Below are 25,906 nucleotides of genomic sequence, written 5' to 3'. Positions count from 1 at the left end.
GGTTAAAATAGTTTTTTTTTTTTTTTTTTTTTTTGCAAGAATATAAATTCTGTTATGAGAACAGTAAAGAAAAAAAGTTTTGGAGCACAAGATTAAAATTAGAAAGTTGAATTTATGGATAACTGTATTTTTAATTGGATGAGTATAAAGTATATTTTCTTTCTTTCTTTCTTTCTTTCTTTCTTTCTTTCTTTCTTTCATTTTTTTTTTTTTTTTTACAAAAATAATGATTAAACCAGCACTGTTGCGACAAGGTCCTACTTTACAAAGATAAAAGAATTTCTGGGAAATTTTACAATTTTTTTTTTTTGTCATTAGTACATCAAATAAAATGAAAACAGTTTAAATAGGTCTACTAAAATAAGGTGAATTACAAAGCTGGAATTTGCAAGAAATGAATCCTAATTTTAGGAGAATAGTCAGAAATTTAGGTGACAGGAAAATAAATTCAAATGAATAAATACAAATTATACACAAAAAAGTAGTTTTACTGGAAAGACTAAATAAAATCATAATATTGGAATTACAGTATTTAAAAATATCTCATTGACAACAGCAAAAAGCGTTAGCATTAAACACAAATGTAGTATTTGGGGGGTTTAAAAAAAATAAATCATGACTTTTTATAGTTAAAATAATCTTTTTTTTTTTTCTTTTTTTGCTTTTGGGAAATGTCACATCAAATGTCTTTTTTCCTTTAATTTTTGGGCGTGGCCCCAACAATTTTCAGTAAACAATCAACCCTCAGTGGTGTTTGTCTAATCTCACACGTGGCCCACAATGCCATTGCCCCTCTCATCTCATTCCTACAGGGAGGTTCTGTGCAAGAGATTGTCATTTTGTGTGCTATTTATCATTGCGTATTGCTGCCACACACACAAAACAAGGCTTGGTATCACCTAATAATGCAATTTTGTGAAGTTTATTGTTATCGTATTATCCTTTTCACGACCTGAACGTACCACTGTACTTTCAAGATGATGCCAACACGTGATAACAAATCAAGAGTGTTCAGTGAAATGGAAACACATTGTTCATTAATTCTGCCATGGACGGAAATAGACGTCCAAACCATTTAAACACACTCAGTGGCGTCTTTAGGCCTATTTTAGGGGGGCTTTAAAAAAATGCTGACACATTCAAGTTTGGACACACCTTTCATTTGTGTGTTTTCTTAACTTTTATGATTGTTTACATTGTAAATTCTCACTGAATGTAATGAAACTATGACTGAACATGGGTGGAATTATGTAAATAGCAAAAAACGTTAAAATAACTACAAACGTATACTATTCTAGTATCTTCAAAGTGGCCACCCTTCGTTCTGATTACTTTTTTGCGCACTTTTGCCATTTCTCTTGATGAGCTTCGAGAAGGAGCCACCTAAAATGGTTTTTGACTTCACAGGTATGCCTTTTCAGGGTTGATTAGAGGAATTTATTGCTTTGTCAATGGGGTTGAGACCTTCATTTGTGTTGCACCGAATGAGGTGTGTCCAAACTTTTGGCCTGTACTGTATGTATGTATAATGTTTGGATATATGTTTGTGTGCATGTGTGTAAATGTTTGTGCAAGGGAAATTAGCCTGACCCAGACATTACTTCAATTCAAGTAGTTAGTAGCATTTTTCAGGGTTTGAAATTATAGCCATTTTTGCTACATATGTGCCCAAAATGTAATCAGTGCGACTTACAAATATATGGGAACACACAATTATTGTGTTGGGTGTTTAAGTCATGGCATTAGCCTCTATGATTATATATATATGGTGGAAAACACAGACAAGGCTGAAAAAGCAGTTTATGCTTTTGCACCCCTCTTTAAAATAAACTGCTGTATCTTAAAATTTGCCATAAAAAGAAGGTAAGTAATTATATTTATTCTTCAAAATGTCTGTCATTTTTAGCTTAGAATCATTAAATGATGTCTAAATTTTAGTTTAAAAAACAAACAACAAAAAAAAGACGCATATTTTTAACTTTTAAACGAATTACGTCACAACGAAAAATTTGGCGTCTGTAAAAAAGTCACGGATATCTACCTCATAACTATCGCTTAATTGTATTTTTTTTGTTACTGTCGCATTTTCCCCAATATGTTCGATGATAAATAATCGATACAAACAAATTTTTTTAGAAAAAAATAACGTTTAAAAGGTTACTATATGAAAAAGAAAATCTCAACCACTCCTTGTTGTCTGCGATTTCTGCATCACGACCCTTGTTATATCACCATGTTTCACCCATAAAATAAAATTAAAAAATCCAGCTGTGGCCATTCACAGCTGTGTCTTGACACTCGGTGATACACGCTACATGGAGTTTTTGGATCGAAACAAGGTAAGTACACGATAACATCTCGTTAAAATCGTGGCGTCTTTAATTTTGCTCTCGCGTGCTCTCGCCTCCAATTAGGGTTTTGCTGTTTAAAAAACATTAAAAAAAAAAATAAAAAAAATTCCCTCCTGTTCAAAAATGTTCTTCCCCCAGAAAATTGAGATTTTAAGCTTTCCAATGATTATCACACGTGCATATCGGACAATTTTGAAAGTTGGCCAAATTAAGGGTCTCAGAGCGGTCTTCAATATATAAAATCATCAGTCTTTGTTAGTTTTTCTGTAGCTTTGTGCTTTTACGCTACGTTCACTTACATCTTGTGTAACTCCAAGGGGCAAAGCCCCCCCCCCGTTCTTAAAACCTAGTGACGCCCCGATCACTCTTCCTTCCGTCTTACAACAAGAATTTTCTCATGTCATTATGTGAAAGCAGGCCTTTCAGGTGTGCAGCAGCAATACGCTTCCAAACATTTTTCAACCAACAGACTAAAAAGAACGCTACAAACAGTCATGTTCAAATCGTCGACATGAATGTAAACTGTCAATGACATGGAAAAAAAAAAGTTTTTTTTTTTCTATTTGTTTTGATTTCCTTTTTTTTCTCAATTTTTTCTTGGCCCTCCTGCAGTGTTTGAAGAGAGTGCAGATAGGAGGTCGTCAAGAGTTGGTCACCGTAAAACACACCACAGACTCAAAAGCAAAAAAAAAAAAAAAAAAAAAAAAAATGCTTCCAAAATAATGTGAAGAGAAGAAAATAAAAATTACCCTGGCCTCCCTCACAGAAAAGCGCACGCTGGTCATATTGCTGTGTCAGCATGGAAGGTAACAAACAAACACTGTTGTCGCAACCGAGCTGCGGCCGGGACGTTTGATGAGAGACGATCTACGCCGCAAAGCTGCCATCGGGTCAATTCTTCTTGAAAATCGCTCATCTTGCCGGCACAAAGTCAGTCAAAACAACAAGATTCAATAAAACACGCTTCGAGTCTTAAAAAGTTCCAGCCCCCCAGTGGTGACCGTTTTGGGGGGGCTGACTAGAAGCTGCCGCGGGGCGTTACCAGTGCGGTTGGGCCAAGGGGAGATGGGGACCCCTGGAGATGGGGGCGCATGGACCTCTCTTGGCACTCCCCCTGCTGGTCGGAAGTGTTTTTGGTTGATGTTTGGAGAGGATGGGTGAGGGGCAACCTGAGTGGGGGACTGGGCGAGGGGACTTTGGGGCATGGGGGTGGGGCTCACCAAGGCACAGAACACAGCAGGAGAATCTGTCCCCATACTCCCTTCTACAACTTTTACATAGAACTTTCACTCAGCCTCCACTACATTATGTAGACTTCCACAATCTAAGGAGACACCATCCACTCGTCAGCCTTTACAGAGATAATAATGCGCTGTCAATAGCGGTATTAAATTAAAACTGATGTGTGTAAAAACTGCAACTTCAGACGTGCAACGTTACATTAACAATGAAGACAAAAATGTGCCGTTTTGAGAAGAATATTACTAAAAGATAAAGAGCAGTGTTTTAGCTAGTGAAAAATAAAAATAAATTAAATATTAAACAAACTACAAGAAAAAAAGGCTGATTTTCATAAGGAAAGAGATAGTGGAAATACAACAGTGAGTTGTAATACTTAAAGGAGGGAAAAAAGTAGCACAAATAATTGTGCTTTAGCAAGCATGTTCCTCAAATCACTGAATTATCACCACATTTTTCTTCTATGGGAACTCGAACAATTTTAAAGGATTTTCAATTTTCAAAATTTTTTTTTTGATTACCTTAATTTTCGGACTATAAACCACTACTTTCTCCCCTACTTTTCAATCCTGCGGTTTATAGTCCAGTGCATCTTATTTTTTTGATGTATTGGGTTAAAAGGTAACACTTTATTTGACAGCGGCATCATAAGACTGCCATACGACCGTCATAATTATGACATGACATTATAATGGGCATATGACGGATGTCATTAAGTGTCATCCCGCAAATTATGTCACTAACTCCATTTATGTCCAGGTAGGACCTTTTACATCCATTCAGAAGTGAGATAATTTGCTGGACGACACAAAATGATATCTGTCATAAGCATTTATTAATACCCCTGGCAGTGTCATGTCATAATTATGATGGTCTTATGACAGTCATATGGCGCCATTGTCAAGTAAAGTGTTACCAAATACCATAACTAGCAATTAATGAAACAACTGGAACAGTAACTTCAGAAATAATTAGCACAGAACATGAATTTTGCTTGGTATTTACATCTGTAGAGCTGCAATGCATGCTAGGAGGCATGTTGGACGACAATAGTATGAATAGCAGTTGGCAGCAGAGGTTGACTGTCTCCCTCAAGGGAGCAGTGATGGCCAAATGAACCTTCTTGACACTTTGCAGACAATTGGTTTAAAGCTTCATGTTGGTTCATTTGGTATTATGACAGTCATCTGATGCCACTGTCAATAAATGTTTACCGGTTAATATCTTTTGGTGTAAATATTACATAGTACAGTGATGATAGCTGCAGCTTACAGTGTAGTGCGGCTTATCTGTGAACAAATGCCGTTTGTGTCAAATTTGGTGGGCAGGGCCTTATAGTCAGGTGCGCCTGATAGTCTGAAAATTACGAAGTCACAAGAACGTTTAAAAGATGTTTTCTTAATTGGTGTGATTTTTTTTTTCCTAATATACTGGAAGAGGTTATTCCTAATTTTGAAATAAAAAGAGTGCGGTAAAACAGATAAAAAGAGGTGTACAGGTATTGTCTGTGATTTAAGCAGAATACTCAGACAAGAATGCGGGGAAAGTAGGAAAATTCCATGGAAATTTTATGTCGAAAAGTTATGAGGTTGCAGATAATTCAATCAATTAATAATACTTGGATACCACTTGCGCATTATTGTCTCCCTAAAGGTTGTTGTCTTGTATTTGTGTATACAGCTATACTTACTCAGTTTTGCATATTACATATACAAACAATTAGTATGTATATGTACGCACAAAACATCCATCTACATATATCTATATGAACAATATACATATATATTTATATATGTATACTCAATTTTGTTTTTTTGTCTTTTTAAAGAGCACATATAAGAAAATAGAATACAAAATGTAATGAGAGAAATAGACTACACTGGTGACTATACATATATATATGTACATATTTATATATATATGCATTCACACAATTTTTTTACAAGGCCTAACACGATGGACCTTTTAGCACAAAGCCTGAAGTGGCCAACTGAAGTGCCTCCTCTGTCAAAATTGACTGTCGTTTGTAACCTCAAAGAGGTTTATGAAAAAGAGTCATATTATTCTTACAAATATGAGTGTTGCGATAACTGCGAGTTGGCCATCTTATGCAAATGTTCAAGAATAGCGTACAAAAAAGACAAAAGTGACAGAGCTGCTGCAGAGTAATGCCAATTCTGCTGTTTGGTAAACACGTTTTTAAAAAAAAGTGGCGGGGGGGGGGGGGGGGGTTATTTTAAACACTCAGAGGAAGCACCCTCCTCCTGCATGCTCTGCTACATCGCTTCGCTACTGAGCAAATAGTTGCGAAAAGGCCATAGTAGTCCATCCACACCATAGGGTGTTATAGTGTAGTGGTCAGTAGTGTGGAGTAGTGGTGAGGAAACCCAACCCAAAAAAGATTTCTGCTCTGTGACAGCTCTGTGACTCTTTCTGTTTGTTTAGTCTGAATTTCAGTACAACTGTTGGGCTTGGAGAGAATAAGCCAATTTTTAGCTGAGCGTTATGTCATTCGAAAACGGCAGGGAAATCTTGCTTTTCCAAAAACGTTCAAACGTGAATTGGAAATTCTACTATGAGGAGTTTTGTGTATGAAATCTCAAGCTATTACAGTGGGTCCTTAGTTTACAACGTTTCTGTTATTTTGAGGTTCAAAACAGCACATTTGTGCTGAGGTATAAGAATAAGTGTTCGTGTGGCACAAGAACGCACAGCTCAATTAGTGCCACACTTGAAATTGAACAACTTGCAATCAGTAACCAATTGTTATAATGTACAGGGTCTTCCGCCGTACTTAAAGCGCAAGTTCAGGATTTTTGACATTAGGCTTAATCTTCGAGTTAGCAGGGGTTTAGTTAGTTGGTGGAGTTGATTTTAACAAATTCCGCTTCGTATGCAAGTTATTTGTTAGTTTCAGGGCTCCAGAGTGGCTAAGCTAGCGCAAGTCAATGGCACCATTATAGCATGCCAATAAAAAAACGAGGCAGATCTACGAACAGATCCAACTTTGTTTTATAAATTTAAAATAAAGATCATCGTTTCAAAACACCCATGTGGCCAAAACAATGTCACACCAAACTTGCCGTAATTAATTTCATTCTGCAGGACTATGTTTTTTAGATGCGAACTACGACCCCAATAAAGAGGAGTGCTTCGGTCACTCGTTCTCACGCTTCATTCGAGGAAGGTGGGAAGTGGGACTTATCCCGCTCGGAGGGTACCAGTTGCGGCCTTAAAACATATTTTTCCAGATCAGAGGTTGTAAACTCTGACTTCCCACCTTCCTCGAATGCAGCATCAGTCTGCTGAGGTAAGTGACAGCCAGCAACATGGCGAAATGTGCATTTAGAGGCTGTGGAAACATACAGAAGAAATGGGCAGAGAAAAGTTTCCACAAATTCCCTATGAAGAACGACAATATATAAAGCGGTCACTTCCGACATAAAAAATTAGCAGTGAAAAAAAAAAACGATGTGATATTACTCCGCCCTGCTCCTCTGCAGAGCTTCTGGAATACAAATGTTGCTGTTCAAATTGCAATTATTGACATGCAACGGTAAGTTTTAATAACTTTATCCTGAAAACATAGCCAACACTATTGATTGCATGGGTCATGGATGATTTTCATGTGTTCATATGTTGTTTTTTTATTGGCATGCTATAATGGTGCCAATGACTCACGCTAGCTTAGCCACTGAAATCAACTCCACCAACTAACTCAGTACTTCTCAAATGGTGGGGCGCGCCCCCCCAGGGGGGCGCAGAGCGATGCCACGGGGGGCGCGAGTGACCTCGGGGAACATGCTTTTTTTTTTTTTTTTTTTTTGCCGTACTGGAATAAAGTGTACTTGCACATCCACTCCGTGGGTGGCAGTGGCGCTCTCATTTTCAAAGTGCGTGCAGTATTTTTGAAGTAAGCAAGAGCACACGGAAGAGACTTGTGACTCATGCAGAGCGAGAGGAGGAGAGGGCTGGACTCACGCAGCGAGCCACTGTCTTCTTCGGTTCTCACGTGTCGGGCCGAGAAGTGCCGTTTTCGGCTTGGGATCGTCACGACCACCGCCCTCACCTACGGTTCTCCCTCGGCCGCCGAGAATGCGCTTTTTTCGGACCGTTTGCCTTTGACTTTTAATATAGTGGGAAATGAGGAAAGACCACTGTTTACTGAGTCTAAAAATGATTATAGCGGAGAAGCCAAATCAGTTAAGACGCCACTTAAAGACATTAGACCTCAATCTCATTGATAAACCGCTTGATTGTTTTTCAGCGAAAACGTGCCGAATATTGCCAATTGTCACAATCGTCCTGCTTTGTCAGTGTTATATCAGTAAACCAGTGAGCACTGTGGTGAATCAGCGAAAATAAAAACTTTCCTTCTGTCCAAAGACCTTTTTCCCCCCTTCTATTCAGTTTTGTTTTTTTTCGGTCAAATTTTTTGGCATGTTGTCCTGAAGAGTAAATGTTTCTAATCAATTTGAATTTGTTATTATTTACTGATTTTATTACATTTTATTTTTCAGTATCAAATGGTCAAAAATGTACCTTGAGTGTATTTTTACAGTTTGGATGTGACTTTTTTTTTTTTTTTTTTTTTTTTAACTTCAGGCAAATTGATGCGCGTTGTCTTTTCTGTTACAAGCAACACAATGTTAAAAAAGTTATACTTTATTATAAGTTGATCTATGTTACTTTTTTTCTTTAATAGAAAAAAAAGGACACAATGTTAGGCTGAGGCGTACTTATAATAGTAATATAGACGAATGATACTATTTACAGTGGCAGCAGAGAGTTGGGGGGGCGTGAAACATTTACGTCTTCCTTGGGGGGGCGTAACAGAAAATAATTGAGAAGCACTGAACTAACTAAACCCCTGCTAACTCGAAGATTAAGCCTAATGTCAAAAATCCTGAACTTCTGCTTTAATTCTTTTTTTTATTTTTTTTATTTTGGGTCATGGTGCATTCTGACTTCAGGTTATATCGAAACCTAAAGATCAGAACAGATTACAAACCAACCCTGTATAAGGATTTTGAGTTTTACTCTTTTTTTTCTTTTTTCTTTTAAATAAACACATTGATATTATTTTGAGAACAACTTTAGAGTCCGTTCTGACCAATCACTGTTTAAATACAATTGACTTGTACGAACTGAAGGAAATTTAGGGAATTTTCAGTTGTTGGTATTTTCTGTTGTTTCGTAGGAAGAACCAGGCTAACTGGTTCTCCTTCACGTCTTCGGTGCTAAGCTAAAATATTTCCTGGTGCCCGTGTGGTGAGGCAAGCGAACGAGGTCCTAAAGTTGTGTGTGGACTGCGGAAACTGACTGAGGTGTTTAGCATAATTTAAGGCCTTTGTCTGCGTGTTATTGCCACGTAGAGATGACACGGAGCTTATTGTTATTGTCTGACTCACACATACAAACACATGATTCACAAATTCTGATTAATGAGTTAAAGCTAGCAATCTCACCAGAGAAGTCCCCCACTCCTCTCTATGTTTGCAGCTACACAGGCTAATGGGAGGCTTGGTTGGTTGGTGGGCTGGTTGGTGGGTTGTTTTAGGATAGGGTTGTGGGTCGGTCGATCGGTTGCTTAACTGGTTGGTGTTTTGGTTGGTTGGTTGGTTGGTTGGTTGGTTGGTTGGTTGGTTGGTTGGTTGGTTGGTTGGTTGGAAGGGACGGGAGATAACAGGGGAGTGTGGGGTCAGGGAGTAAGGGGTGTTGGAAGGCTTGAGTGGCATTCATAATTTACTGCCTTTCTGGACTGCTCTGATGTGGGCCATACGTGCACACAGTCACGGTGTTGGTGGTCTGGAGGATGAGGGGTGTGTGGATTGAAGAAGCAATATCATCTGGCCACGGGAGTCTAACTGTGGTGGGGCTGCAGTCTGTGGGAATGTGGGGCTGTGTAGCTGGTGTCGCTGGAGCTGCTTTGGAGGCTGTAGTGGTCTTCCTCCTCCTCGTCCTCCACCTCCTCTTCCTCAGGATCGCTGATGCTCCCCACGCTGTCGACTTCGACAGGGGTGAACTCCATACCCTCGATGTCCACCTCTGCGAAAAAAAAGAAGAGAGTAAGCAATTTAATTCCATCCCTGCAATAAGGGGAATTTTAGGACTACTTGAGGGGTAGACCAACTGTGCCTTTATTGCAGTATGTTTTCATCAAACCAGCAATCCTCCACTGAAGATAAACTAAAATAGGTTAGTAAAAAAGTTTTCACCTTTAACTCTAGCTACAATACTTCTTTAATTACTAAATACCACAACACTTACGTGAATTCAGCACAAATACGAAGCATGGCAGTGAATGTGTTAATATTAGGGCTGTCAAAATTATCACGTTAACGGGCGTTAATTAATTTTTTTAATTAATCACGTTAAAATATTTGACGCAATTAATGCAGATGCCTCGCTCAGACAGATTTAAATGACGGTACAGTGAAACTCTCACTTGTTAATTGTGTTTTATGGAGTTTTGCCGCCCTCTGCTGGCCCTTGGGTGCGACTGATTTTATAGGCTTCAGCACCCATGAGCATTGTGTAAGTAATTATTGACATCAACAATGGCGGGCTACTAGTTTATTTTTTGATTGAAAATTTTACAAATTTCATTAAAACGAAAACATTAAGAGGGGTTTTAATATAAAATTTCTATAAATTGTACTAACATTTTTCTTTTAAGAACTACAAGTTTTTCTTTCCATGGATCGCTTTAACAGAATGTTAATAATTTTAATGCCATCTTGTTGATTTATTGTTATAATAAACAAATACAGTCCTTATGTACCGTATGTTGAATGTATATATCCATCTTGTGTCTTATCTTTCCATTCCAACAATAATTTACAGAAAAATATGTCATATTTTATAGATGGTTTGAATTGCGATTAATTATGATTAATTAATTTTTAAGCTGTAATTAACTCGATTAAAATTTTTTAATCATTTGACAGCCCTAGTTAATATACGATTACGTACCACCAATTTTAAAGTTTGACCACTCATCATAACGCAATAACTAAATAATAAATTGCCTACGCACTATTTAACTTTAGAAAATAAATGCACATTTGATCAAGCAAAGCAAAATTTCAACAAATTACTTAATTTTATTATTTAATGAATGATCAAATTCATGTGTAAATGTTTGCGTTAAATATTGCTGAGCACTGAGCAGCCATTTTGGCTGAATGAAATCTGATACTTGTGGCAGCCCTCTTGGCTCATAGTAAATCATGCCTTACTGTATATGCAATTGTTCCTGCTTTGATGTGACCTAATAAATGTGGGGTTTGGGCTTGTGAGCTCAGAGCCTCCCTTACCAGTCCAGTGGTAAGGACTCTCCAAAAGGACCATGCCTCTCATGAGTCTTTTGCTATAGTTATATTAGACATGAATTAACGTTTAACCCTAACACATAATCATACATAAAATGTCACAACCTTATGTTTGGCACGTAAAACAGTGATGTTGCCATGTGGGACTGACTGCTATGCTAAATATGTTACCACCTGGCCAATAAGGATTCAAGCACAGAGAGGAGAGTTTGAAACAAACAAACAAACAAAAAAAACCTGATTTTTCATCATAATTTTTAAGGCAGACTGCAAAGTGGTAACTTTTATCATCACTTTAGAATTAGTTCAAGGTAGGCCTGAAAGTGCTAGTGAAAGCAAAAAACATGTTTATTTCATACTTCGCGCTGTATTTATTCAATTTTTTTCAATCCCGTGCCATGAAACTGAGTGACTTCCTGGTTGTCATATTTGTTTGAGTTCTGTTCTTTTTTCCTATATTCAGCACCTGATTGAGCCAGATGGGTGTGGTAATGCGACACACCTGTGCTGCATTAGGAAAGCTTGATATTTAAGGAAGCCTGTCACCATCTGCAAGTGTCGGACTATTACATGCCAACCTGCTTGCTTACCGCTGTGTGCATCTCGAGTTCTACTTGCCATTTACGGTTGTATTCTTTGTTATCATATTGTTGTGCTAGTATTTTTGTTGGACTTTGCTGTCATTTAGTTTAGCCTTTTTCCGGCCCTTGCGCCTCCTCCTTAGTTTACTCGCCGACTAGGTTCGTGCCATTTTTATTTTGTATTTTGTCTCGCGTTTTCTGGCGTGCTCCCTTAGTTCTCATTTTGTAATAAATACGACAAACTTCCACCTCTGTGTTGGACCCATGCTTAACGGCTTGCCGTATCATAACAGAATAGTCCGACCACATGGATCCCACAGACTTGGAGGGTGTTTACAATGCTCTGGCTGGTCACGACCGCATGATCGGTAAACATGAGCAATCGTTGCGCGAATTAGTGCGTTTGATCGGTTCTTTAACCACAAGAATTGAAAACATGGCATCCCCTAAACAAACTAGTGCTACTAGTAATATGGCCGCGGCGTCTGAACAATCCACCCCACCGGCGTCATTTCGAGAGCCGGTACTGCCACACCCCTGTCGTTACGAAGGCGAGCCTGGCGCATGCCGACAATTTTTACACCAGTGCTCCCTCGTCTTCGATCAACAGCCATACACGTTTGCTAGTGACAGATCCCGGGTAGCGTACGCTATGAGTCTACTTACCGGTAGAGCAGCTACATGGGCCATGGCGGTAAGCAACACAAGGCCCGCGATCCGTAATTCATTTGAAACTTTTGAGGCGGAGTTCGTGACAGTTTTTGATCATCCGGTTAGAGGCAAGGAGGCAGCCAGCCGCCTGCTGGATTTTTTTCAGGGCAGTCTGTCCGCAGCTGACTACTCCGTTCAGTTCCGCATTTTGGCGGCGGAGTGCGGGTTTGGTGACGCAGCACTGTGTGGAATTTTTCGGCGAGGGCTGTCTTCTAAAATCAAAGATGAGCTGGCTTCCCGGGACGAATCTTCAAGTCTGGAGGAGCTGATTTCCTTATCCGTCTCTCTGGATGGTCGGCTGAAGGAACGCGAGAGGGAACGGGCCATGGAGCACCGGGGATATCCGTGGTCGTCGCCGAGGGGCTGCCCGACTGCCATCGGTGAGGACGGCTTCGTTGAGTCACCGGTCGTCCGGGCGCCGTCGCAGAGTCCGGGCTCGATGAGGGAGGAGTCCATGCGAATCGGCGGTGGGCGTCTCTCTGCAGCGGAGCGACGGGGACGGATGAGAGCAGGTGTGTGTCTGTACTGTGGTTTGCCGGGGCACCGTCTCGCCACCTGTGACGTGATCCCCTCGCGTCGACCTGGATCTGCTCCCCCTGGGGTTCGCCTTCCCCGAGGGGGGACAAGGTTCGTGCACGACAACATCCCATCAAGTGAGTCTCATCACGGAGAGTTAAAAGAACAAATAAAACCCCAGGATATTACGCGACTGCAATTACAGGGGGAGATGTCGCATGGTGGGGTTAATATTGGGATTACTGCTCTGATTGATTCAGGGGCAGATGATTGTTTTGTAGACCAGAGTGTTGTAGAAGCTCTCAAATGTCCTTTAATAAAGCTAGCTAGACCCAAAATGGTTTTGGACCTCGATGGGCGCTCCCTGGCGGACGTGAGGTTTATTACGGCGCCACTCAAAATTAGACTTTCGGGGAATCATTTTGAAATCCGTAGCTTTCTGGTTATGCCATGTAAATCGGCTCCAGTTGTGTTGGGGCTCTCCTGGTTAAAAGTGCACAACCCTAATATTGACTGGACCAAAACACAAATATTAACATGGAGTACATTTTGTTATTCGCACTGCTTGCGCTCTGCAAGTTTACTTCCTAGCCGAGCGCAGGCACCTACCGAGCCAGTTGATTTGGGGAATGTTCCGGCCGAATACCATGACCTCAAACAAGTTTTTAGCACGGAGTGTGCTAAGACACTGCCACCTCACCGTCCGTACGATTGTGCGATTGAATTGTTGCCTAACGCCCCGCTACCTAGCTCTAGATTGTACCAGGTCTCTAAACCAGAGCAAGAGGCGATGAGGGAATACATCTCCTCTTCCTTGGCTGCTGGCCTTATACGCCCTTCATCTTCTCCTTTGGGGGCGGGGTTTTTCTTTGTCGGCAAAAAAGATGGGGGCCTTAGGCCGTGCATCGACTACCAGGGTCTCAATGAGATTACAGTTAAAAACAAATATCCACTGCCGTTGTTAGATTCGGCTTTCGCCCCATTAAAATCGGCCACCATATTCACAAAATTGGATTTGCGCAGTGCTTACCACTTGGTCAGGATTCGTGAGGGAGATGAGTGGAAAACCGCCTTTAAAACCCCGCTCGGGCATTTTGAGTACCTTGTCATGCCTTTCGGCCTCACAAACGCACCTGCTGTATTCCAGTCTCTCATAAATGATGTATTGCGTGATATGTTAAACGTTTTCTGTTTTGTATACTTGGATGACATTTTAATTTTCTCAAGAAATGAGCAGGAACATTGCCAACATGTCCGCATGGTTCTACAAAGACTTCTCGAGAACAAATTATTTGTCAAGGCCGAGAAGTGCGAGTTTCACTGTGGGTCAATACAGTTTCTGGGTTTTGTAGTGGAAAAAGGAAAGCTCAGGCCTGATCCAGCTAAGATCCAGGCAGTGGCAGATTGGCCGACTCCCACGTCACGTAAACACTTACAAAGGTTTCTTGGGTTCGCCAACTTTTACAGACGTTTTATTCGAAATTACAGTATGAGGGCCGAGCCGCTTACTAGACTGACTTCGAACAAACGGCCCTTTGCATGGTCTTCTGCGGCTGAGGCCGCATTTGTAGGTCTAAAACGTGCATTTACGAGCTCACCTGTCCTAGTCCACGCTGATTCTGATCTTCCTTTTGTGGTCGAGGTTGATGCATCGAGTTCCGGAGTGGGGGCCATTCTATCCCAGAGGTCTACGGTTGACCAGAGACTGCACCCCTGCGCATACTACTCCCGCCGCCTCAGCCCTGCAGAAGCAAATTATGATGTCGGCAACCGGGAGCTGCTCGCTATCATACAGGCTTTGCAGGAATGGAGGCACTGGTTGGAGGGGACGGAAGAGCCGTTCCAAATACTCACGGACCACAAAAACTTGGAGTATCTTCGGGCTGCCAGGCGCCTCAACTCCCGCCAGGCCCGTTGGGCGTTGTTCCTGACCCGCTTTAACTTTGTGATCACTTACCGTCCAGGGTCGAGGAACGGGAAGCCCGACGCCCTGTCAAGGTTGTATGAACCATTGGAGGAGGGTCCTTCGGATGAGCCGGTGGTGCCAGAGAACCTGATCGTTGGAGCACTGCGGTGGGAGGTCGAGCGTCTGGTGGAGAAGGCCTTGCGGGGTGTAAGGGTGCCTGGAGGCTGTCCCGTTGGCAAGTTATTCGTACCAGACGCACAGCGCGCAGGAGTGCTTAAGTGGGGCCACATTTCGAAGTTTGCCTGTCACCCGGGCGTTTCCCGCACATACTTTCTTGTGTCACAGAGGTTCTGGTGGCCAGGCATGCGCAAGGACATCATGGACTATGTCTCCGCGTGTACCATCTGCGCTCGAGGCAAGGCAGTTCATCGGCCACCTGCGGGATTGCTGAATCCACTCCCTGTTCCATCTCGCCCCTGGTCTCATGTTGCACTGGACTTCATCACTGGTCTCCCACGATCCAGGGGCCATTCCGTCATCTTGACCGTGGTGGACAGGTTCTCAAAGATGGCACACTTCATCGCGCTCCCCAAATTGCCTTCAGCTCTAGAGACTGCTGACCTTTTAGTGACTCATGTATTTCGCACTCACGGCATTCCATGTGACCTTGTGTCGGATAGAGGACCACAATTCATCTCGCGGGTTTGGGGATCATTCTGCAAGGCCTTGGGTGCCACGTCAAGCCGGTCCTCTGGTTACCACCCGCAGTCGAATGGGCAGACGGAACGGGTCAACCAGGAGCTGGAGGCTGCCCTTCGCTGTGTTTGCCAACTGCATCCATCCTCCTGGTCATCACACCTCCCTTGGGTGGAGTATGCCCACAACACCCTCGTTTGCTCGGCCACAGGGAGGTCACCATTTATGACCGCATACGGGTTCCAGCCTCCGTTGTTCCCGTCCCAGGAAGCAGAGGTGGTTGTGCCTTCTGTCCAGGTCCACCTGCGGAGGGCCCATAAAGTCTGGAGGGACGCAAGGGCTGCACTGGTCCGCACAGCAGCCCGCAACCGACAGATTGCTGATCGCCACAGAAGGCCTGCTCCAGTCTATCAACCGGGCCAAATGGTCTGGTTATCGACGCGGGATTTGCACCTTGCGGGGACGTCCAAGAAGTTGGGCCCTAGGTTCGTGGGCCCTTTTGCTGTGGACTCGGTGGTGAACCCCGTCGCGGTCAGGCTGAAGCTTCCTAATTCAATGAAGATTCATCCAGTCTTCCACGTGTCTCTGCTCAAGCCAGTCTCCACCTGTCCCCTGAACCCTCCGCCAGTGCCTCCTCCTGCTCCTCGTGTGGTCGATGGTGGGCCAGTGTATACAGTACGTACCATACTTGATTCTAGGAGGCGGGGTAGGGGTGTGCAGTACCTGGTCGACTGGGAAGGTTATGGCCCTGAGGAACGCCAATGGGTCCCCCGCTCCTGGATCCTCGATCCGTCGCTTCTGCGGGATTTCCACTCCCTCCATCCCACGAAACCAGGTGGTCCGCCAGGGGGCGTCCGTTGAGGGGGGGGTTCTGTCATATTTGTTTGAGTTCTGTTCTTTTTTCCTATATTCAGCACCTGATTGAGCCAGATGGGTGTGGTAATGCGACACACCTGTGCTGCATTAGGAAAGCTTGATATTTAAGGAAGCCTGTCACCATCTGCAAGTGTCGGACTATTACATGCCAACCTGCTTGCTTACCGCTGTGTGCATCTCGAGTTCTACTTGCCATTTACGGTTGTATTCTTTGTTATCATATTGTTGTGCTAGTATTTTTGTTGGACTTTGCTGTCATTTAGTTTAGCCTTTTTCCGGCCCTTGCGCCTCCTCCTTAGTTTACTCGCCGACTAGGTTCGTGCCATTTTTATTTTGTATTTTGTCTCGCGTTTTCTGGCGTGCTCCCTTAGTTCTCATTTTGTAATAAATACGACAAACTTCCACCTCTGTGTTGGACCCATGCTTAACGGCTTGCCGTATCATAACACTGGTTTGACGAAGAATAGGAATGTGGCGTCAGCGGGCTAATAATCTACAGTATACAGCCAATACTACAGTATGCAGAACGACTGCGGACGCGTGTGAGCCTTTTTGGGTTTAAAAAAGTTCCTTTTCACCGTGGATCATGGCCAAAACAAGGCCGACAACTGTGGGACCATTGGACCGATGAGGAAGTGAATAAGCCACGTCTTTTATATTATGTCAAATACTGGCATCATTGCACACGCTTTAACAAGAAGGTGGCTTGCATTTCGTGAGTGACAATGCTCCTTGTCCACCGAGAAGCCAATCGGCTAACGACCGGCGACTTGTCACACACCATGATCAATTCCACCCCCTCGGTGTGCCCACCAAGCATTCCTCGCTTTCCTCGGCTTGGCTACGAGCAGCCCCCCGCTCCAACGTCGGCCGGTTTGTCCAGCGAAAATAGCCTATTTTCCGCGTTCATTCTTGGCAAAGAGCATTGCCAGCCCGCCTTGGCCACAGCAGAACAACAAGCCGTAACTTGCTCGCCGCTGGGGGATGGCTGATCGGTGAAGACAATCGATCCCACCGCCGTGTGTGACATGGGTCTGGGTAGTTTTGTGTGATTTTTCATTTTCAAAAGGCGAGAATAAGACTTGGAAAAGCTGGTTCAGGTTAGCGTGTCGGCTAGCTGTCACGCCTCCTGTTTTGTTTGCGCTCTTTCCTCCGTCTCCAAAGCCGGGACAAGGAAATGACAAAAGCCGGACTAACTCCGGTGGCATAAAATACCGTTTGGGAGAGGAAGAAGTCGGCAGTTTTGACCATTATGCAGTAATTTTGCCCTGTCGTACTGAATAAATGCACTTTTCAACATTTCATATTCCATTTAGGAAAAGACTGTTATTTGTCCATTTATTTAGCAATTGGGGAAAAATGCTTGAATAAAAAGAATATCCTGTAAAAATATTTGAGAGAGAGATTGAAACAATCATGACATTTTACTGCTCTCTGTCTTATTTTCCTCATTCTGAATCTCCCCCATCAGGCAGAGGAATGCAACTAAGGTGCGAGAATGAACAGCTATAGATATGGCATCAACATGTGTGTAAGGCACCTGTAGGTCAAGACTGAGTGAAAGCACATATGGAGGTCAGGCTCAGACTACTGAATATACAACCTGCACTAGTGTCAAAAGCCTGCAAATGCTTTCCTTGTTCATGTTGAAATATGCTAAAGTTGGCTCGTATGTCCATAGTGTATATTATATGTAGCAGTCAGGTATCCCCCTATTGATTATTGTAGTATACTGTAGCATAAAAGGACCCAAGGTAAGCATACCTTGCTCAGAGTCGGTGGATATGGTGGAGCCCATGCTGTCAGTGCGGATGCGCTCCACAGATCCTGACACTGAGAGCTGCTCTAGGCGGCGTTTGAGGTAGCGGTGCTCTCTCTGCAGCTGCTCCTTCATATTTAAAGCCTTCCTGTCTTGCTCTTCTAGCTTCTGCAGACATACACAAAAGAAGAAAACTACATCAAAAGACAGTGAGCCTAAACTAAATTTCTAAATTGGAAATGCACGCAACATGTCATGCAAATAGTCAACTTATTTCAGGTGTGTCTAGTTCAAAGTAAGATAAACACCCCAACTTGGCTAAGAGGTAACAATCAGTCCATTTCTGAAGACGCCAAGACAGATAATAACAATCAGAGCAAAGCTGATATTTGTCTTTTTTGTATACAGTGCTGGGTCAAGTTAAACATTTAATTTTGTATTCAATCTTATTTGTCTATTGTTGAAACATCATTACCAAATAAATATTATAAATATTTCTGTATTAAGTATTAAGAATTCATATTTTAAAAATCTGCATAATAATTGGTACAGAATGTTTTTTTAATTAAAAAATATTTGGAACAATAATTTGGTTCCATTTTCGACCTCAGTCGAAAGCATTCAGTTTTTGGTTTCGGCCTAGAATTTTCATTTCAGTGCATTCCTTTTATTTAAGTATGAATATTTTAGAACTCTAGTCATCTTATCTGCCTAATACAATGAATTAACTAAAATACGTTCAAAAAGTGTGTCAAGGGCTTTTCTGAAATCAATTTATTTCTGAAGGACTCACATTTTATAAAATAAATAATTTGGCACGGGAATTTTAAAAGTTGAAAGTTGTGGTTACATACAAATGCTGCGAGCTTTTTTTACTATGTTGTTTTTATTTGGATGAACAGCAGCTCTGTCAATATAACACCAGTCCCCAGCTAAGTAACAGAATTGACATTGAATTGGGGGTTGAGGGGAGCATTGCAACACATTGATTAATACATATTTTGAGAGACCTACGCTAGGTCTGGACAAAAAGATTGTTGTCAGTTGAGACGTTCCAACCATTCAATAAGCTGATAAACTCTCATTGATGATAGTGACAAGTGATGTGAGAACTATTCAAGATAGTTTTATGATAACTATTCAAAATGTAACCAAAACTGAAACGATCAAACCAGTTTTGTTTTTACGTCAATGCAGACATTGAAATGTACGGTATTTTATAAGGGTATTTCGACATAGAAGAAGGAAGTGGCCAAATGACCAAGCATAAAAAGATATTTTTTTTAGTGTTGGATTAAAAAATGTTTCCCCACCAAAAAGGCTCTTTTAAGGTCAGTAAACACAACTACACTAATCACGGTTCAATGTTTACAGAGTTGACACAGACAAAAAAAAAAAAAAAAAAAAAAAAAATGAAATAAAGGATTAAAATGGGATTTAAACAAACCACACAACATTTCTGCTTTCGCTGTGGGTAAATAGGTAAAAAATTATTTCCCCAAAGAAATCCGAACGCTTTAGGTAAAAAATGAGAGATATTTGGAAAGCCTTCAAAGTCTTACTAAGTTACTATCTTAACTAAGATTCTAGCTAAAGAAAAACAACCTCAACACAACATGTTTCAGCTTTGATGTGTTCTTCTTGCGTACCTGTCTTTTGGAACTGTGTACAAAATTTCAACGTTCATATCGTTTGATTGTAAGGCTATTTCTGCCACAGCAACACTGCACATCCTCAGAATAATATCTTACCTGTTATATTAGAGGGACGTAAGGGATCTCCCCAAACTCTATCTGAGAAAACAATAATGATGTCCTTGTATCGAATTTGCCGAGGGTCTTATAGTACCTTAATATGCATCTTGGCCCTTTTCAGCAAGCTTAATGTGGTATGTCTGGTGCTGTCTGGACCCAAAGGCACCAGCTTCTTCAGCTGCTCCAAGTACAGTCGTAGTTTGGCGCGTCTGCAAGCACACAAGTGGAGGGTGAGTGAGAAACCATCAAAGAGCTATAAGCAATGAGACACATTGACCTTGAAGCCTTTACAAATTATTCTACACCAAGATTTGCCGAACTGGTCAAGGGCAGGTTCCAATAAGCAAGTGAACGCTCTACTACATGATCAGGAATGATTCCCTTCAGAATTGCATGGTTGTTCCGATAATGCTTATACATACAGCTGCAACTGTCACTCTGTTAGACTGTGCTTTTACACGTAAATATTCAACTTGGTCAGGACGAGCAGAGAGGTTTGTCAAACTGATACATTCACCCTGTTTTTTCTCTATAGTTGTAAAACAATGGTTCAGAAGCTGTACTATACTGTAGGCCCAAACTGGCTACCAAAATGTAACCGTTTCTGGATGAACTGCATGCGGCCACAAGAAGCATTTGTCAATGGGGAATAGAGATCGACTGATATGGGTTTTTCAGGACCGATACCGATACGATTATTAGGCCGAGCCGATAATCAGTGTATCTCTAATGTGGACCACATTGACAGGCATGGGAAGTTCCCCTCTTATTGGCTAAACTCGAGAGACAAACTGCGGCCTCAGAAAACCTTGTGTTCTAGCCAAGCCTCACTTTTGAATGTCTCTGAACCCAGAATTAAAACATCTTTGTAGATGTACATGATTGACATTTTTTTTTCTTATGGGCAAAGCACTAATATAAACTGTGTCAGTGACTCATATATTTTCTTTAAACAAACTAAACAACAAAATCGAATAAGGAGGCTGTAGACATTAATGTAATGAATCAGTTTTCTTTATCAAACTGTTGTTCAAAAACACAATCCAAATCCAATTTCAAAGCACATACTCTTGTATGACAATTTCAAAGTTTGAGTTTGTGTTAAAAGGAGACTAAGCTGTTATATGAATGGGTTTATGTATGTGGTTTCTTCATAAAAAGAATTGAGACAACTTTATCTCACAATAACTCAAGTGCTAATATGCTTCTCCAAAACACAATACAAACGGACACCTAAAACAATAATTAGCATAACTTCTAACTAGCTTAGCACTCCATGCTAAATTGTAACGTCTCATCAACAAAGAATAATAACGATACAATTGGCTTCATTTCCTCCCCGCTGATGGAGGCACACTGGATCTAACAATACAAAAGACAATCTAACTCTCGACACGTCGTAATATTATTGATTCAGCAACCCAACAGCAGCAGCGGCAGTTGCAGCAGTGAACTCTCTCTCTCTTGCTCTTTTCACTCGCACGCGCAGCCTGATGTTACACATGAACAAAAACCCAAATGGGACTGCTCTTAGCTGTCGGCAAAAATCGATTATCAAATTAGTTGGCAGCTAATTTATTAATCAATTTGGATTTAATCGATTAGTTGTTGCAGCTTTAATATTTTTATGTACACACACATATCGACGGATTATCTCCCGGTCTGGCCTTTCAATCCTCCATTACTCAAGCTTGTCCATGAACCATGTCTTTGTTCTGAGCAAACCTTCCCCCCATTCCCTCGTTTCTTTTGCTAACTCCAACTGAACGGTAAACAAACTCCAACAATAGAAGGTCTCCACTGGCCATTGCTGCAATTACAATAAACCTAATCAGGGAGCTGAAGCTCTGTAAGAGGGGCTGTGTATGGACAAGCACTCACTGCTGACACAAGCACAGACTTTTCCCTGTTTCATCTTCAGGAAGGGTGTTGCCAGTGAGTTGCACACAAGTAAGACCTTCTCAAAAGCCCAGTCTGTTTCATTTTGAGGTCAGTTAGTGACTACCGGCAAGTCTTAGGGACCCAATACTTACATTTACATTTCAAATCCAATCCTGTTAAATGTGCTTTTACTGTGGCTATAAAAACAATAAAATAAAAACTTGTTGAATGCCCAATAAACACTGTTTACTTCTCTACAGGTGCAATAGGCATTCCCTTGAAAGGGCGTGTGAAAGTTCTCTAGATCTTTTATTTCCTCTTCCCCCAAGAGGCAGTCACAATCCCTCTTCATCCGCCGTTCCCCTCCACCCCTTTAACTCCACACTGCCAACAGCAACACACCCTTGTCCCATCGGAAAACAAGTGTCTTCAGAGGATAGGCAGGAGCTCCACCTCCAACCTGCCCCAGTCACAGCCACATGAAGCACTTGGACCTAGGCCAGGGGAAACAAGCAGGAAAGAGCCAGGGGTCTGCAGCAAGGAGGGGGGAGAGGGGGTTATTGGTGTTTTTCTGGAAGGGAGCGAGGTCCGAGCGAGTGGATGACTTTCTCTCCATTTGAAAAAAGGGCTCTTTGAGTGCAGTGTGCTCAGCTGCACCAAGCAGTGCTCCACACACATCATCCAAAGGGTAACTTGAGCCAGTGGGCAAGATTCTTGCACCCCACTTCCCCCTTCTGCCTCTCTTGTAATGAAAAACAAAAACAAGGCGTTGCCTTGTATACTCTGCCTGACTACCCGCTTCTCCCCTCAAGAAAATGGACATTTTTGACAACTTACTCACTGAAACGCCTCACCTGTATACTAACCACTAGAGGTGGGAATCTGTTGGCACCGAACGATTCGATTACGATTCAGAGGCTCCGATTTGATTATAAATCGATTATTGATGTTACCCCCCCGTGCTTTTAATGTTTTGTTGTTATGAACCTGTGGGTCAATTGTAGAGGCCTGCGAAATTTCCGATTCTTAGATTATTCGCAATTCTGCCGTGGAAGCAGGGGTCGCGTTAACCGAATATTTTCCGTCGTTGACCGTTTTTTTAAAATGGTGACGGAAAAAACTGAAGTCCATCTGTCATTTTGACAGGTTGCAATTCACACCCCAGACCACAGGGTGGCGAGTGAGCATGTTAATTAGCTATTGTCTCTCTTGATGCATGACGTCATTGGCCTTACTCGGAAAAATGTCAAGGCAACTGAGTGTCCGAAGTTTCTTCAAAAAGCCCCAAAACGACGATGGTGTTGAAAAAAGAGGGACTGCACAAGCGGGCCATTCAAGTCCATGCGCACCAGGAGGAAGGTGTGAGACTGCGTTCAGGCCACAGCAGGTGAACTGTTAATTTCATTGTTCCATATGTAGCCTACCTACTGGGGCCACAGTCAGCTGTTTTTGTTACTGCGGAGAAAAAGTTACATATTCATCTGCTTGATGTGTGATGGCACGGTGTGGATTCTCTGTTAAGCTTGTTCGGACAGAATATTAATTAAAAATGAATGAAAACTAAATACTATTGAATATGTCATTATTATCATTGTAAAAATAGATTATGACCGGATTTTTATGACCCTGTCAGTCAAAATGACGGACAACGAAAAAGTCTAGCGCAACCTCTGCGTGGAACATTCGAGAACGATTCACAAACATCCAAATTCCGATTATTGAATTATACCAGGTAAAGCGGAAATAAAACACAGCACTGTCTTCAGGACGCAATGAGGAACAGACCGAGAGTAAGTATCATGTTCAACTCATGCCGCTAGATAAAAATACGACAAAAATCCACCGTGCGTTCGTTTGCAGTGCTGTCATGTCGTCGTATTTCGAGCAACTCGTCGGATGTAGAAACAAATGGCGGCTCAAATTTTACGTCGGATGTCGAAAAGATCGTGTGTCGAAGTGATCGTATGTAGAGGTACCACTGTATTTTATTTACAGTTTTAAACTGTTAACATGATAGTGAAATAGTTTGTTTAGTCTGAGAGGATTTTTGAACAATTTTGGAACTAGTGTACAAAAAGTTAAAAGTGGGGTGGGGGGTTTGTGGTGCATCAATAATCAATTTATAATCGAATCAGTGCCTCTGAATCGTAATCGAATCGTTAGGTGCCCAAAGATTCCCACCTCTAGTCAATTGTTCTTTTTTTACTGCTTTTTCCACAGTGAGTGTGTGTGTGCGTGAGTTGAGTGGCTGATTGGTGAATTAGGTGCAGGTGTTGCTGATACAGCCAATCCTGATTGGTTCCCCCCGATTGGCCAAGGTTTGGACTTCCTGGCCTACTAAAGAAGCTTGCCACAAGCACTCTGCCTCCTCTCCAGCCAAACCAGCATTCAGAAACGCCAGTTCGCTTGTTCGGTTTTCCAGCAGTGATTCCTGTTTCATGTAAAATTTGTATATAGTGTAAATAGTTGAGCAGTACTGTAGGAGGGAGATGCTTTTTTGTTTTTCACAGTTTTCTCCTGTTTTTGGTTGAAAGGAGTTAGGTGAAAAAAATGGCTTTAATTTGACCTTTTTCTTTTTGTTAGGGAAGACAGGGTTTCTGAGATTGCTTTTGTTTGTTATTTTGGCGGCTGTCTCCCTCTGAGCCAAATAAAGACACTGCTCCTTATTTTCCGTTTCCACTGGCTTTTCTGGGTGAGGGTTTGACGGGAGGAGCACAACCCATGTTGCGTCCTGAAACCCCTAGACCGGGGCGTAACATGATTTGGGGGCTCGTCCGGGAGTCTGACCCGGGACCTCCCCCAGTTCGCATGTGTTCGGTCTTCGGTGGTTCCTGCATTAGTTGTACATTAGTTTCAAAACTGTTCAAAAATCCTCTCAGGTTAAACCAAACTAATATTTCAGTATTATGTTAACAGTTTAAAACAGTAAATAAAATACTCAAGTCCCATTCTGTATCAGCAGCTTTAAACTACATTCAATTAATTTAATGATGTGAATCAACCGTTAAAGTTGTTCAAATTCTCCTGTTATTCCATAGTTTCCCTTCTGTTTACTTTCGGCATATCAAAGTTTTAAAACTGTTTCATCATTTAAAGATGGATTCAAGTTAAGATTTTGTCAATTTAGGAGTATTTTAGATAAAAAGTTAATTACGTTCGATACAACAGAGCCTTCTAGAGAAGTCTACTGCTTTAAGATGGCGGCTGTTAAAAACGCGGCAACTACTAAATGGCAAGTCTGTCATTTTGCATCTAGTTCTTTTTACATGTTCTACCGGTGCTGTCGTCTGTCATTTTGCATCTAGTTCTACATATATGTGAAATCTACTATAGCCGTATGTGGCCGTATGTTTGTAGCAACTAGCAACTGGGCGTTGTTTGAAGCAGCTGTCGGCCGCAGTCAGGTATTATTGTTTTTTTTTTTTTTTTTTCCTATCTAGAGGCATAAGTTGAACATGATATTTACTCTCGGTCCGTTCCTCATTGCGTCCCGCAGACTGTGCTGACTATGTTTTAGGTCTGCTTTACCTGGTATAATCAGTGTTGTTAATAACGGCGTTACAATATAACGGCGTTACTAACGGCGTTATTTTTTTCAGTAAGAGTAATCTAATTAATTACTTTTCTCATCTTGGCAACGCCGTTACCGTTACTGAGGCGGGAAAGGCGTGCGTTACTATGCGTTACTAAGTTGGTTGAATAAAAAAAAGTCTGAGAGAAACGGACTCACGGGGACGAGAGCAGAGCAGGAGTGGGGAAGACGCCGTTGCAACCGCGATGCTAGGTGGCTCCAATAATACCTGACTGCAGCCATAGCCGACAAACTACACCCACATGACACGGTAGATATCATATTATAGAACTAGATGCAAATAGGAGACACTGCTGCATTGCCAACATGTTTTAAGGACTACATGCGTTTGTAAACAGCCGCCATCTTAAAGCAGTAGACCTCTCAGGAAGGTCCTGATGTAGAGATCCTTCCTAGCGAACCTAAGTAATTTTTTTAAAAATCTAAAATGCTCCTAAATCGGCAAAATCTTAACTTAAATCTATCTTTAAATGATTAAACAGTTTTTAAACTTACACATGTTTAAAGTAGACAGAAGGGAACTAATGCAATAACGGGAGAAATTTTAACAACTTTAACGATTGATTCACAACTTTAAATGACTTCCACACATAGCAAAGGTTACTAGCTAGTTATCGCAATACCCTTTTGTCCAGTTAAGTTGAGGGTAAAGAATTGGGCTAGGGCCAATTGCCCCCCAAACCCTTTAAGCTTCACATTGTGTGACCTGT

At 41.8% G+C, this 25,906-nt stretch overlaps 1 protein-coding gene and 1 long non-coding RNA gene across 2 annotated transcripts in view; both read right to left on the bottom strand.

Moving 5' to 3' along the window:
- Positions 1-587: 587 nt before the first annotated feature.
- Positions 588-25,906, bottom strand: part of mxd4 (MAX dimerization protein 4) — a 62,639-nt gene continuing 37,320 nt past the window's right edge. The window contains exons 4-6 of the mRNA XM_057844416.1: positions 19,818-19,932; positions 17,975-18,137; positions 588-9,638 (exon numbers count right to left, since the gene is read on the bottom strand). Coding sequence (XP_057700399.1) covers positions 9,454-9,638; positions 17,975-18,137; positions 19,818-19,932 — 463 coding nt within the window. The 3' untranslated portion in view covers positions 588-9,453. The remainder of the gene's footprint in view (positions 9,639-17,974; positions 18,138-19,817; positions 19,933-25,906) is intronic.
- The window catches only part of LOC130920891 (uncharacterized), a 29,767-nt gene continuing 27,507 nt past the window's right edge, over positions 23,647-25,906 (bottom strand). The window contains exon 2 of the long non-coding RNA XR_009064242.1: positions 23,647-25,132. This is a non-coding gene — a long non-coding RNA (uncharacterized LOC130920891). The remainder of the gene's footprint in view (positions 25,133-25,906) is intronic.

The sequence above is a fragment of the Corythoichthys intestinalis genome, chromosome 8 (genome assembly GCF_030265065.1).
Source record: "Corythoichthys intestinalis isolate RoL2023-P3 chromosome 8, ASM3026506v1, whole genome shotgun sequence".
NCBI lineage: Eukaryota > Metazoa > Chordata > Actinopteri > Syngnathiformes > Syngnathidae > Corythoichthys > Corythoichthys intestinalis.
This window is presented reverse-complemented; position numbering and strand designations above follow the sequence as displayed.